General features: G+C 37.6%; 1 protein-coding gene across 1 annotated transcript in view; it reads right to left on the bottom strand.

Annotated features, from left to right (window-relative positions):
• PTPN4 (protein tyrosine phosphatase non-receptor type 4) overlaps positions 1–15,728 on the bottom strand; it is a 170,873-nt gene that overhangs the window by 129,759 nt on the left and 25,386 nt on the right. The window contains exon 2 of the mRNA XM_040979127.1: positions 5,898–6,052. Coding sequence (XP_040835061.1) covers positions 5,898–6,035 — 138 coding nt within the window. The 5' untranslated portion in view covers positions 6,036–6,052. The remainder of the gene's footprint in view (positions 1–5,897; positions 6,053–15,728) is intronic.

Raw genomic sequence — 15,728 nt, 5'->3', positions numbered from 1 at the left:
TTATGCTCAGTGAAATGTCAATCCCAAAAGAACAAATACAGTATGTTCTCTCTAACAGAAGGAAACCATCATGCAAATTAGGTTTTTACGTTTTCTTTTCATCACCCATGTGTTGGTTATTCAGTGGTGTATTTTTTTGACTCCATGATGCTGTAATTTTTGTTGCTGTTATTATTTCAAATTCGTACCTGCTGTTGACCTTATTTTGTGGCTTCTCACTTAACGGAATGTGTAGTGATAGAGTAATACAGGCTACCATGTCTGGATGTGAAGATACAATGCAATATGCATGCCTACTTCCAAATCAAAGATGGACTCCCAATGAAACTTGGACATATCTAGACAATGGGATGCTGGACTATCTGACATTGTACCAATAACGTTGAATCACACTTAAATAACAGAGTAGTAGAATTATAACTCTGTATGAAGGAATATACTATTATAACATTATGGGAAAAATGAGTTGAGGGGTGGGAAATTTTTTTTGGAGGGGAGGAATCCTAGACTCTATGGAACTGTACCATAAAATTCAAAATTCAAAACAAAAATTGTTAAAAAAAAAAAAAAAAAGATCCTGGCTTTGGCCTGGTCCAGTGCTGGCTGTGGTAGCTCTCTGGGGAGTGAATCAGCAAAAACAAAACAAAACAAACAAAAAAAGGAATACATAGACGATTTGCCCAATGTACTAGTCAGCTTTGCATTTCTATAGTAACAAATTTGGGTATGGGCCAATTGTATATGAAAAGAGGTGTATTTAGCTCAAAGCTTTGGAGGCTCAGGAATTTGTCACTGGAGTGGGCTCGGTTATGATACAAGATGGCACCAGTGGAGGCATGTGTACAAGAAGAGGCTCTATCACAGTAAAGGAAACCAGAGAGAACTGGGTGGGCTAGCTCAGGCTTTTATAACAACCCTCAAGGAAAAGCTACCAAATAGTCCCAGCAGAACTGTCGCACAGCCTTTCAAGTACATGAAAGCACATAAACAAAAAATCTTAAGACAAAATGCAAGCTAAAAGTGCAAAAGGGAACTAATACTTCCCTCTCTTCTGCTACATGAGGACAAAGCGTGACATCCAGGAAGCAAGGATTGGTCCTCACCAGGATCTCGACTGAGGACTTCCCAGCCCTGTGAACAATAAACCTATGCCATTTACAAATCACTCAGTCTAAGGTATTTTGTCATAGCAGCAGAAACTGTCTGACAAAGATGGGAAACAGAACACATTAATGCCTGAGAGAAAGGAATGGTCAAAATGATAGCAATGAGTTAGTCTAGTTGTGCATCAAATGTACACAGCAAAAAAAGGAGTGCTGCAGAAGATACCTGAGAGATCTCTTCAAGAAGAATTTGATAGACTATTTGATGATAAGATTATACCAAGAGGCGATTTAAACCATTATTAAAGAATTTGGGGAGCAATTATATACGGGTGTTAAAAAATACTATGTAAAAAGAGAAAGGAAAGAAAATTGCCACTTCTATGAAAAGTAAAGTTTTACACAAAAGAAAAAAATCACAGTTGGGCAATGCATCTCAACCATGATTAAGATTAACAAAGATATAATAATGTACACAGAATACTCATTAAACACATTCCATAAATCAATAATGGTGCTTGGATGAGGAGTAGGGGTCAGAAATAAGAGACAACTAAATCTCATCTGTGTTAATTGGAAATTAATAATGATGCCTAAAACCAAAAAGTTAGTACTAGCATCACAAGCACAGTAGGTATATACAGGTAAGTTTCTTTTTTTTTTTTTTTTAAATATTTTTTATCTATTTGAAAGGCTGAGGGACAGAGATTGGGTGGGGGAGAGAGACAGACAGAAATTGTCCATCTGCTGGTCCACTCCCCAAATGCCCACAATAGCTATGGTCAGACCAGGCCAAAGCCAGGATTCCCACAGGGATGGGAAGAATCCAAGTTCCTGGACTAAAATCTACTGCCCCTCATGTACATCGGCAGGAAGCCTGAGACAAAGCAATGAAAAACTGGGGCTCCAGTGTGGGATGAGAGCACAGCATTCTGTCATAACACTCTAGAAAGTCAGCCTTTTTAACTGCATAAATATGAGCCAGATATTCCCAATAATCTAATTTAATGCTAAACATACCAAGAAAGGTAGGTATTATTACCTTAACAAATTAAACTAAAACACAGAAAAGGTGGAAAGGTATGAGTACACCAGTGGGTAGAACATCTATCTGTCTATATTGATCCTGCATGTATAATGTGCATGTGTCACTTTCAAAAATCAATTAGAGTTTTCAAGGTTAAACATGACGGAACACAATGTTTGCTTAAGGCACACAGAAACCAACAGTGAAAGAAGAAATAAAAGAGTTACACTAACAAACTTCTAGGAAAAGCAACTTAAACAGTCACCAACTAACAGCCAGAAGAAAGCTAAAAAATAATAATGATGAAAATTTTAAACAGTTTCTGTGAGAAAGACCCAGGAGCAAGTTCTGGAACCCCACAAGGTCCAGAAAATTGAGGTATAAAAGAACTTTGAAAAACCAAACCTGAATGGGAGTGTAAAAAAGGCTGTGTCGAGTCTACTGAAGGAACACCTTCCTACATGAACATTCTCCCTTTCCCCTCCCTCCTGGGACTCCAGAAGTAAACTTACTCTCTGAAGAAAATGAACCAGAAGGACTCTGGCCTCAGGGCCACCAGGTACAATGACTCATCTGTACAGTGCAGAAGACAGGCAGAGCCTGCAGCCAGCAGAAAGTCTACACACTGCCAAGGAGAGAGCTCTGTAGTCGGTTCTTCTCCATCAGCTCTAACAGCAGCAGCAGGGACACGCTACATCAGCAGCACAGATGACGGCAGGAATCTTCTCTTGGGAAAACAAACCCTGAACTAACCAAATATTATCAGACAGCTTCTACGTTTACGAGGAAGATGACAAGAGGAAGCATTTGTATATGGAGAAGTGAGTTACCAGAGACTTAAATTCTCATCCTCCAAAGTCAATACGTAATATGCGTAACCACCAAACAAAGACAGAACCAAAAACAACACGTGGACTATTTCTCAGAACTACGGTAACATATAATAACAAATAATACATGATTATTTCTAAGGAGTAGCAGGTAAGGACCTGCTAGTTGTTATATGACTTGCAGAATTATTTACCTTTTTAAATAGCAAGTACAAACAAACCACCAAACGTTAACAAAAAGTTAGATAAAATCTGAGTGGTAAGTATAAATAATACTTGAAAAGGAGTTAACCAATTAAACCTAAGTTGGGTTAGAAATAATATTTAATAAATGCTACCTAAATAATACTTCCCCCCCAAAATTTCTGAAAATGAGTGTTCCAAAATCAACGTTGAGACCAAAAACTAAGGAGGAAAAAAACCTTCACTAGTTATAGAAATCAATCCAAATAAAACAGAGAGCATGCATTTTTAAGCGTTTAATGGAAACATGCTTCAGTGAATTGACAATGAATTTAGGGAAAGAGGATAACACATTCCACAGACTGGCTATAGTAAACAAATTATTGTGTCAAAGCCACAGTGAAAATAGGACTTGAGGGGCTGGTGCAATGACTCAACTGGCTAATCCTCCACATGCAAGTGGGCACTGGTTCAGCTGCTCCACTTTTCATCCAGCTCCTGCTTTTGGGCTGAGAAAGCAATAGAGGATGGCCCATAGCCTTAGGACCTTGCACCTGTGTGGGAAACCTGGAAGAAGTTCCTGGCTCCTGGCTCCAGATCAGCTCAGCTCTTGCCGCTGTGGCCATTTAGGGAGTAAACCAGATAATGGAAGATCTTTATCTCTGTAAATCTTTCAAATAAAAAATGTCTTAAAAAAAAAAAAAAACCCAAACCAAAAAACAAGACTTAAACTAGATTAACACTAAAACATTTATCTCATTTCTATGCACACGGCAGAGAAAAAGCAAGTATAATTAGATTACATTATGTCTGAACTTCATTATTTTATCCATTTCCCTCAGGAAGAGATTCAGATATGGCTCTGACAGGATGACTTCCACATGGAAGAAAGCAATCTTTGCCAACAACGAATATTTCACCTATGATGCAAAAAATCTTTAAGGTCAGGAAAAGCTAAGACTCTAAGATAACTGGCAAATCTCTCTAGGTAATCTTCAATGAAGAATGAATGGTTCTTCCTTCCTTTCCAGTGAAAACAAACATGCTGATGAACCTAGCAGCTGTGCACACCAAGATTTCTGAGACTTAATAGACACCAAAAAACAATTATCAGAGCTTATAAATATGGAACTAGGTTACTGGTTGCTAATACATGCCATATAGCTTATAAAATGTGTTAATGAGCAGCCAATCAGACAAATTAAATACACACAATCTGCAGAAAAACATAGTTTGAACAACTTGGGTCCAAATACTTAGAGGAATCATTCTCATAAACTATTATTCCAAAGTAAGTTTTTGGATTACTTGAGATAATGGCAAAGAATTTTTCCAGTACCAGAATACTTATCATATTACAATTATACCTGGGTTTATTGAAACTGGCAGGTAAATATATAAGGGTACTTCAAAAAGCCTCTGGGAAAATCCCACTTTTCATGATGTTTTAAGTTCCCTTAAATTCGCTAAAAACATGAACATGCAAAAATATTATATGTTCACATCTGTTCAAAAAGCAATTAATAGTAGATTACTAAATTGAAAAATACAAATCATTATTATCAACTCAGATGCCTAACAAATTATGCTGGATAGGAACCACAGAAAATTCATTTGTAATATTTTAAAACATGTGCAGAATTCTAAGTTTAAACAAATAGCAAATATTAATATTAATTAAGCTGAGAATTATTAAGTTTACCCATGACTATCCCCAGATTCTAATGTGTCAGCAACAGAAAAAGAGTATTTTCTTATGTCAATGTTTAATACATGAGAGTGCATTTTAAACAGAAATTTTTATGAAGCACATTTCTCTTCATTTCATGCTATTTTGCCTTGGCAATGCATACTCCAACTCTAAGATATGAAAGAAATTAAGTTTGACAATGAACTTGTGGGAAAGTTAGATAAACTCAAAGATACTTTCTTTGATGCAACTTTCAAAACTCTGAAGTCCCTTTCTCCAACATATAATGCCATGAATTCTGCCATAAAAAAGATAAATCAGTAATCCTACTATACAATATACAGAAAAATTTTAAGCTTAAGAAGCTGGTATAAACAGAATGCATTATCTAAAGATTTCAAAATATAATTAATACAACAGCGGAGAGATACCAACACAGAGATTTGGAAATAAGGAATGTGGAATTTCAGCTCAAACAGGCTCTACTTATTAGATACTATTATTTTCATGATGCTAAATTTATGGGGTATCATAATGGCACTATGATAATTCAGGCAATTCTTAGGATGCTGCCAACTTCTTTGGAAGCTAGTGTCACAAACAGGATGAACAAATATTTATTGAATACACACTTGATATATTACTCAGAAAAGATCGGGGCTGTCATCTACCTTTGTTTGACAAAAGTCTTATCCACAGACAGCACAAGCAAGACTATAATGAAAATGCATAAATTATTTAATGCATTCTTTTTAAACGCCTTCCAGAATATTTATAAAAACCACCCACACACTGTCGATCTGCCTTACTAATCACAGTGCACCGCTCGTGTTTGCCATTGCTATCAAATGTGCAACTCTTGAAAAAGATTCAGAGTGAAGGAGGACAGGCACCTAAAAAGCAAACCCACATCAAAGGTTCTCTTAACTAAAGAGGACTGTTCAAACTGTAATATAACTTAAAGTCCTAGTGCTCAAATTCTATCTAGACTCATATAAATGTATACCTCTTTGTCTTAAATTTAGAAGACAGATCATCTTTTTCTAAAGGCAAGAAATACTTACATTAACTTTGAAAGCTTGTACAGTGTTATCCAGCAGAAGGACGTTGCAAACCACCTCCGTGTGCTGTCTGTCTCGGGCCAACTCCGATGCTCGTACATTGTAGGTTCTGCCAGCAGGCAACCGGAAACGTGAGGTCATTACTGTCCACACTAGATCTAAGTTAGAAGAAAAAGCTGCTAACTAAAGGGCAGTGTAGGATACGACATAATGTAAAAGACAAAGTTATTTACATATTTTTAAATTAAAACTGGTAGAAAATAGTTATAAATTTCAAAACATCAGGGTAAAAATCATAAGTATGTGGCAGATATGACAGCCATTGAAGCGAAAATTACAAACTATTTTGAAGAAGAGCGATAGTTCGAGCTGTTCTACTGAGAAGAATTAACACACTGGTTTTTTAGGAATTCAAGCTCCAATTCAAAAAAATACAAATTGAAAAGCAGCCAAAAAGGAGACAGAAGGGTGCTGTCTACGGAAGTGGGATACTACCCATTGATAAAAGTACTGTAAATCATCATGGAATAACAAACCATATTAAAAGTTTAACTTTGGTGGGCCCTACTCATTTTTTTTTTGTAACTTAAGTGTTTCAAGAAATACAGGATTCTTTTTGTTTTTAATACATAAATTACCTTCAAACTCCAAATTGTATTCTTATTCTTAAGAAAATAAAACCTGTAACTAACCAATCTTTGCTTCTGAATTTTTAACCTAAGAAATTAAAAAATAGACTGCCTACTGAAGAAAGAATATGGCACCACTATCAATATCAGATATTAAGTGACAATGAAGTTGTAGCTTTAAAGCTGTAGATAAAAAGTGAAACAGTTATATATACAGAAAATCAACACTCAGATGGCAGAAAAAAAATTAAGAAACAAAACCGGAAGCTATTAGAACTTAAGAATTCAAAGCAGCTATCAGAATCAAAGAATTCAAAGTTTAACTCCCACAAGCTTGTATTTTATGGACAACTTGATAAAAGAAACAAACTCAAATAGAAACAGTCACAATTATTGAAGATTGCCAAACGTAAGTGAAACAGTAATAAAGACTACAAGAAACAGCATGTCAACCAGTGATGGTCAAGGTCTGAAGCTGCTCTCATTTCAACAGACTCCAAGCTGAAAGTAAAAGTCAATGTTATAGAAATATTAAAACAGTTTTTTATAAGGAGGGGGCTAGCCAAGTAAGATAAACAATTTAAATAAAAGACAGTAACTGGCAGAGTAGGAAAATAATTTACAGTCTCCTAAAACATGAGGTGCTTCAATAATTTCATGTAAAACTAGAACAAAAAGTTTAAAGGCAAGTATCTGATGCAGAGGGTAAGGCAATAGAACCTGGGATATCGATGCCCCATATTAGAGAGCCTGCTTTTGAGTCCCAGCTCTATTTCTGATCCAACTTCCTACTGGTGCCACAGCAGATGATGGCTTAAGCACATGGGTCCCTGTAACCTATGTGGGAGACATGGATTAAGTTTTGGGATCCTGGAATCAGCGTGGCCCGATCTGAGCAAGAAGGCAATGACCAGAGCTCTCTTTCTTAGTTTCTTTCTCTCTGCCCTTCAAATAAACACACACAAAAAAACAGGATATATATTTACGCATTTACACATATATTTGCATATCTAGGGCCAGGCGCCGTGGCCTAGTGGCTAAAGTCCTTGCCTTGAACGTGCCAGGATCCCATATGCGCGCCGGTTCTAATCCCGGCAGCTCCACTTCCTATCTAACTCCCTGCTTGTGGCCTGGGAAAGCAGTCAAGGGAGGCCCAAAGCCTTGGGACCCTACACCCGTGTGGGAGACCTGGAGGAAGAAGTTCCTGGATCCTGGATGCTGGCTTTGGATTGGCACAGCACCGGCCGTTGCACTCTCTTAGAGAGTGAATCATTGGACAGAAGATCTTCCTCTCTATCTCTCCTCCTCTCAGTATATCTGACTTTGTAATAAAAATAAAAAATAAATCTTTAAAAAAATATATTTGCATATCTACATGTAGCTTAGCATACACACATACATATATTTACTTGGGTGCAAAACTACTTTTTCAATTCATACAAAAGCTCTTCATAATGTTTATGGAAGATATTACAGAAAAATTATACATGAATTTCAAAGAAATTTGCACCAAAGTAATCTTATCTTTCAGTTTCAATGAACTTTTTAAAGTATACTCATATAACAATATAGACAGCTAAAAAATAGTGATGCAAAATATTTACCATGGAAACAACATTCAACAGATAGAGGAGTGATTACAGTAAGATCAGATTAAGCAGGCTTCAGAGCAAAGAAAATTAGCAGGAACAGGGGAGAGATACCACATAATGATACAAGAGCCAATCCATCAAGGATATACACAGCGATCCTAAATGTGAATGTGCCAACACGGATGTAAATGATGTGAGAGCAAAACTGCAAAGAGGAAATTAAAAGACAAACCCATAGTCATGAAACAGTACATTTCTCATTAATTAATTTGAAAAATAATATAGTGTGACTATGGAATTAAATTATAACATTAGTCAATAAGATCTAATTAATATTAGGAAAACATTGTACTGATAACAGAATGCATATTATTTTCAAATTCCGACCAAATATTTGCCAAGGAGGTCCATACTCTAGAATTAAAAATCAAATCTAAACACATTTAAAGAATTCAAATTACACAAAGTGTATTCTCTAAGAACAGAAAGATACCATGAAGCCCTCAAACACATGGAAACTAGACACCTGGCTTCTAAATAATCCACAGCAGGAAGGAAAAGCTCAAGGGAAATAAAAAGATACAACTGGATTAAATTAAGATGAAAATACAATATATCAGAATTGATGGGGCACAGCTAAAGCAGTGAGGATAGGGACATTTACACCACTATATGCATGTGATGGAAAATAGGAAATGTCTCAAACAAATCAATATAATTTCTCTCCTAAATAACTTAGATAGAAAAGAGCCAGATAAACATACAACACAAAAAGGAAGGAAATGATAGACAGAAATCAATGAAAATGAGAAAAAAAAAAAAAAACAGAAAAAGTGGGGAATGAACAAAATGATTAATAAATATGATAAATCTCTAGCAAGACTTTCAAAGAAAATGCAAATTATTACTGTAAGGAATGAATAGATGATACCACTCAGACCTTGCAAACATCAAATTTGCCAAATTAAATGAAACAATCCTACAAAAGGCAAAACCTATCAGAATTTAATCAATATAAAATCGATCATTTAAAAAGCCCTGTTAAGTATTCTAAAACTTGAACTCAGGGGCCAGTACTGCAGCCTGGTGGGCATTCCAACAATGCCATCAGTCTGTGCTTTTCTGTTCCACTTTTAAGCCAGCTCCCCGTTAAAGGCCTATGAAAAGCAGTGAAAGGTGGCCCAGATGGGAGGCTGGGATGCAGCTGTTGGCTCCTGGCTACAACCTGACCAAGGGCTGGCTGTTGCAGGCATCTGAAGAGTGAGCCAGGGGATGTAGGATCTCTCTTTCTCTGTAACTCTTTCAAAATGTATGAACTTTTAAAAATAATAATAATTATAAAAATTTCACATACAAACAAAAACTAGAGTTCAACACACAGCAGATCTGCCCTAGAAACCAAGTATCAAAAGCTAAAATCAAAGGACACTAGACAGCAACTCAAATCCAAAAGAATACAGAGCACTTGTAAAAGTGATTATTAGACAGCTACCATATAAACAAATTAAATATACTTAGTGCTTGCGACCTTTTTCCCATTTGGTTTAACACACAATTGCATAAAGCTATACTTATAAAACTGTACAACTGACAGGCTTACAATGATGGTATGACAACAGTACAAAAGAAGGTAATTTATATACAGCAAAATCTCTGTATTCTATCAATATAAAGTAGCAATTATCACTAGCTATATGCTTATAAGCAATGTCCTTCTCCAATAGTCACCAAGAAATGAACTCAAACAATATGTAGTAAAGAGAATTAAAATGAGACAGTAAAAAACAGCTGCATAAAAACAAAAACAAACAAAAATAGAGAAGAGACAAAATATGTAGAAACCAATTAATAAAACATTAAATAAACAAGACACCCAAAATCAAAACGCAGGGACTGAAGGGGATTGTTATGGCACAGCACCTTCAGCTACCTTGCCTTTCCAGCACATCACTTGTGAGCCCCAGTTCCACCTGTGGCTGTTTCACTCACAAACCAGCTCCTTGCTAGTGCCTGGGAAAGCAGGAGATAATACCCTGAATACCTGGGCCCCAGTTAGTCACACAGCACACAGACGGAGTTCCAAGCTTCCAGGGCTGGCCCGAACAAACCCCGGCCCTTGTGGCTATTTGGGGAGTGAACCAACAGATGCAAGAGGTCTGAGTAACTCTTGCCTTTCAAATTAAAAACAAACAAACAAAAAACTTGGAAAAAAAAAAGACTGAAAGTAGCAGAATGATTTCTTAAATGATCTGCTCTAATTATATGCTTTCTTATAGACACATTTCAGGCTCAAAAAGACAAAACTGAATGTAAATGTATAAATCTGTATTACAAAAGATATTAACAATAGAGTACTGAATTAATATCAGACAAATTAGATTTTGTAGCAAACATGTTACTAGGAAAGGATGCCTTGTAACCAAAATGGGCCAAAATATTAGCAAGACAAAAAACACAAATATGTGCAAATACAATATTCCAAAATACACCAATTAAGATCAAGAAGTGACAAAACTGGATGGATAAAGAGAATTCAACAGTAGTTGGAGACAGAATAAATAAGCAGAAAAACGAAAAAGAAATCAGGTGTCAGGAACAGTATTATAAACAAATCAGGCTTAACACATTGTATCCAAAAACAAAACATGGTGCCTTCCCCAAAGCAGAGAACTATGAGGCCACAAAGCAAGCAACAATACACTATAAAAGATTAAAGCCATGAAAAGTATGTTATCTGATCACAGTGGAATAAAATTAGAAAAATATCAAGAAAATTAGAAAACACTGTGAGACAGATAAATGAAAGCAAACATACAATATTTAATACAGATGAAATGCAGTTCAACAGAGCTCACAGAGAACCTCATTAGAAGAAAGGCATTGGGTCTGGCGTGATAGTCGAGAGGATAAATCCGGGCCTTGCAAGTACCAGGATCCCATGTGGGCGCTGGTTTGTATCCCAGCTGCTCTACTTTTCATCAGCTCCCTGCTTGTGGCCTGGGAAAGCAGGAGGATGGCCCTAAGCCTGCACCCATGTGAGAGACCAGGGAGAAGCTCCAGATCAGCTCGGCTCCAGCCACTGCAGCCACCTGAAGAGTGAATCTGTGAATGGAAGATCTTTCCCTCTGTCTCTCTGTAAATCTGCCTTTACAATAAAAATAAATAAAAATCTTTTAAAAAAGAAAGACATTAAGCCAATGATGTTTTCAGTTTAATAACAAAAGATTTTTAAAAATCAAACTAAATGCAAAAGCATTAGATGGAAAGAAAACCATTAGCCACAATGACCAAGAAATAATTAAAGCCAGAAAGGAAACAAGAAACTTTAATCTTCAAGAAATGGGATGAATTACAAGGCAATGCAATGATCAACTATACACCGATAAATTGCATGGCCTAGATGAGATGGATAAATTCCAAGAAATGCATAAACTACTTCAGAGGAAATAAGACATACAAAATCTGAAGATATGCAACAAGAAAACGAATAATTTTAAAAATTCACACAGACAAAACATTAGGTACAGATGTCTTCACTAATGAATTGAACCAAATAGTTAAACAAATAATAATATTGCACAAATTATTCCAAAAACAGAAGAAAAAAAACCTTCTCATTTAATTCTATGAGGCCTTATATAACCTACATAGCAAAATCAGACTATGTTATCAAAGCAAAACCTCGAACTAATGTTTTATGAATATGAATATGCAAAATCATCAACCAAGTATTAGACAACTGAATCCAGTAATATATAAAAACAGACTGTACACTATAAACCCAGAAAAACATAAAAGGAATTATATACCATGACCAACTGGGCTTTATAGCAAGAACCCTACTGAGTTTAAAATCCAAAAACCAAAACCATAAAATAAAATTATAGACTGGAAAAGGCTTGATCATACTAAAATACTAATAAAGGAAAAGCATCTGACAAACTCTTTCTGGTAAAAATACACAATAGTTCAGGAACAAAAGGGAAATTTCTCAATCTCACAGAGACAATCCAAAAAAACAAACAAATAAGCAAGCCAAAAAAACATCAGGGAATATCACATATAACAGTGAATGACGAATTTTATTCCCGCTAATACCAGGAACAAATCTAAAATGTGCATGTTTGTCACTTCTATTCAACACTGTCCTGAAGGGTCTATAAAAATTAAAGAGAAGAGTAACACTCTTCTCGTAATAAATGACAAAAACACACATACACACTCTAAGAAATCCATGAAAAATAATTTGCATCTAATAAATGATATCAAGGATCTTGTAGAATATAAATGTACACACACAAAAACCAGGGTCCTGCACTGTGGCTTAGCAAGTTAAGTTGCTGGCTCCTGGCTGCGGCATGGCCCAGCTCTGGTCATCGAGATCACTGAATGAACCAACAGATACAAATATATGCCCCTCCTCCTCCATAACTCTTTCAATAAACCAATCTTTTAAAAAATGGATGGGCGCCAGGCGCGGTGGCACAAGTGGTTGAGGTCCTCGCCTTGCACGCCCGGGATCCCATGTGCACGCCGGTTCTAATCCTGGCGGCCCCGCTTCCCTTCCAGCTCCCTGCTTGTGGCCTGGGAAAGCAGTCGAGGACCCTGCACCCGCGGGGAAGACCCAGAAGAGGCTCCTGGCTTCGGATCAGCATAGCATCGGCCGTTGCGCTCACTTGGGGAGTGAATCATCGGACGGAAGATCTTCCTCTGTCTCTCCTCTCTATATATCCGCCTTTCCAATAAAAAATAATAAATAAATCTTTAAAAAAAAAAAAGCTTAAAAAAATTAATGGACATCGAATTTGAACAAACTTATTTTTGAAAGGCAGAGTTACAGAGAAAAGGAAAGGATAAAGGGACAGAGGGAGAGACATTTTCCACGCACTGGCTCACTCCGCAAACAGCTGCAACGGCCACACCTAACCCAGTCCTAAGCCAGGAGCACCTTTTGGATTTATGACGTGGTGCAGGGGCCCAAGGACTTGAGCCATCCTCACTGCTATTCCAAGCCATTAGCAGAGAGTTGGATTGGAAATCCTGCAGCCAGAACTCAAACTGGCACCCATAAGCTTAGCCATGGCACAGGCTTGAACAGACATTTCTCTAAAGAAGCTATACCATTGTCCAACAAACACAAGATGTTCAAAATTATTAAGGAGTGGGGCTAGTGCTATTGCTCAATAGGCTAATCCTCCACCTCAAAGCACTGGCATCCCATATGGGTGTTGGGTCATGTCCAAGTTGCTCCACTTCCATCCTGCTCCCTGCCTGTAGTCTGGGAAAGCAGAGGATGATGGCCCAAAGCCTGGGACCTTGCACCCATGTGAGAGATCTAGAAGAAGCTCCCGGATCCTGGCCCCGGACTGGCTTAGTTCTGACCACTACAGTCATTTGGAGAGTGAACCAGCAGACAGATCTTTCTCTCTCCTTCTGTCTGTAGATCTGCTTTTCCAGTAAAATTGAACAAATCTTTCAAAAATTATTAACCAGAATGGGCCCAGGACAGTAGCCTAGTGGCTAAAGTCCTTGCCTTGCATGTGCTGGAATTCCATACGGGCGCAGGTTCATGTCCTATCTGCTCCACTTTCCATCCAGTTCCCTGCTCGTGGCATGGGAAAGCAGTCAACAAGTCTAAATCCTTGGGATCCTGCATCCATGTGGGAGACCTGGAAGAAGCTCCCAGCTCCTGGCTTTGGATCTGCTCACCCCAGGCCACTGTGGCCACTTGGGAAGTGCATCAGCGGATGGAGGATCTTTTCTGTATATCTGACTTTCCAATAAAAACAAATAAATCTTTTAAAAATTATTACTCAGTAGAGAAACATTAAAACTAATAATGAGATATAACTTCATATCCATTGGATGCTATTAAAGAGAGATAACAAGCGTTGTCCTTGGCGGGGAAAAGATTGGAAGTGCACTGTTGATGCAAATAGTGTAGCCACTGTGAAGAACAGTATGGCAGTTCCCCCAAAAGATGAAAAATACTCAAAGAATCATCAGAGGATCCAACATTTCCACCTCTGGATATATACACTAAAAGAGGGAAAGCTAGGTCTCAAAGAGACATCTACACAGCCACATTCACAGCAGGATGTTCTCGGTAATATTACAGCAGCCAAAGGGGGGAAACAAATCAAGTGACCAGTTAAGGGATAAGCACAATGTGGTACACCTATACAGTGGACTTTATTCAGCCTTAAAAAGGAATGAAATTCTGGCACACACTGCAAACCAAAAGGACCTGGAGATGCTGTGCCGAAGGATATACGCTGGTCACACAACGCTAACCACTTGCAGCTTTCATTTACATGCGGTGTCCACTGTGGTCAAAGTAAGACACAAAGCACAGTGAGGAACGTGGATGTGATGTTTAATGGACGCAGAACTGCAGTCTGTAAGGGCAGGTGTTAGGCACAACGGTTAAGACACTCACACCCACTATCAGAATGCCTGGGTTCTAGTCCCAACTTTGCTCACAATCCAATTTCCTGCTGCTGTGCACCCTGGGAGGCAAGTGATGGCTCAGGAGTTGGGTCCCTGCCACCCACATGGGTCTTGGGTTCCCAGTTTCCATCTCGAGCCTGGCTCAACATCAACTGTTATGGGCATCTGGGGAGTGAGTCGGAGATATTTTTTTCTGTTTCTTTCTGCTTCCCAAACAAGTAAAAGTAATAACTAAAACATTACTGGAAATGGATACTGGTAATGAATATACCCAATACCACTGAATTATTAATGTAAAAACAGTTAAAACATTAAACTTTGTTATATATGATTTATTTACCATAATTAAAAATACATCTTTTGAGGGTGATAATAAGCATTTGGCCTAGAAGACATATGACACGTTTACATGCCCAGACTCCCTGTCAGAGAGTGTGGGTTCAAATCCCAGATCCATTCCTGATTCAAGCTTCCTGCTCAGGGGCAGTCCTAAAGGTAGCAGGAGATGGCTCAGGCAGCTGGGTCCCCAACACCCACGTGGGAAGACCTGGAATGAGCTCCTAGCTTAGCGCAGACCTAGCCGCTGCCACATTTGGCAGTGAACCAGTGAATCAGAATTCTCTGTCTCTCTGACACGTATACATCTTCGTCCCTGTGTCTCTTGAAGAATTTTTCAGAAAAATACCATAGGAAAAGATGATAAACATTTCTGTAGTTAAAAAAAAGTTCTTTTAACAGTTTGTTCAGCAGTTAATTCATGAAAAAAATCTTTGAATTTCGTGAAATCTATGATATTTCTTATCACTTGTAATCTCTTACTGCAAATAAGCATGTTCAACTGGAGTTCTTTTTCTGTGATCTTTTTTAAAGAATGTGCATTTCTTTGTAAAATCCCTGGAAAACGTTCAGAAGAGTAATAGAAGATCAACAGGTTAATTTGGGGAACAAAAGAAAATCCAAACTTTTCTTATCAATATATATCAGTGGAAGCATGAAGGGATAAAAATTAAAACAAGTCAAAGAAAACTTCAATTCTGCTTAATATGTTCCACTTAACACTTCAAGTACGTTTATGTTGCATGAGGGAGCTTAAAAGTTTCAACAGTACTACACTGCCCCTAGGGGGCAGCATGCTGTTTTTAAAAAACTCCATACTTGTCACA

The sequence above is a fragment of the Ochotona curzoniae genome, unplaced genomic scaffold (genome assembly GCF_017591425.1).
Source record: "Ochotona curzoniae isolate NIBS_2020 unplaced genomic scaffold, NIBS_Ocur_1.0 contig_3037, whole genome shotgun sequence".
NCBI classification, from domain to species: domain Eukaryota; kingdom Metazoa; phylum Chordata; class Mammalia; order Lagomorpha; family Ochotonidae; genus Ochotona; species Ochotona curzoniae.
This window is presented reverse-complemented; position numbering and strand designations above follow the sequence as displayed.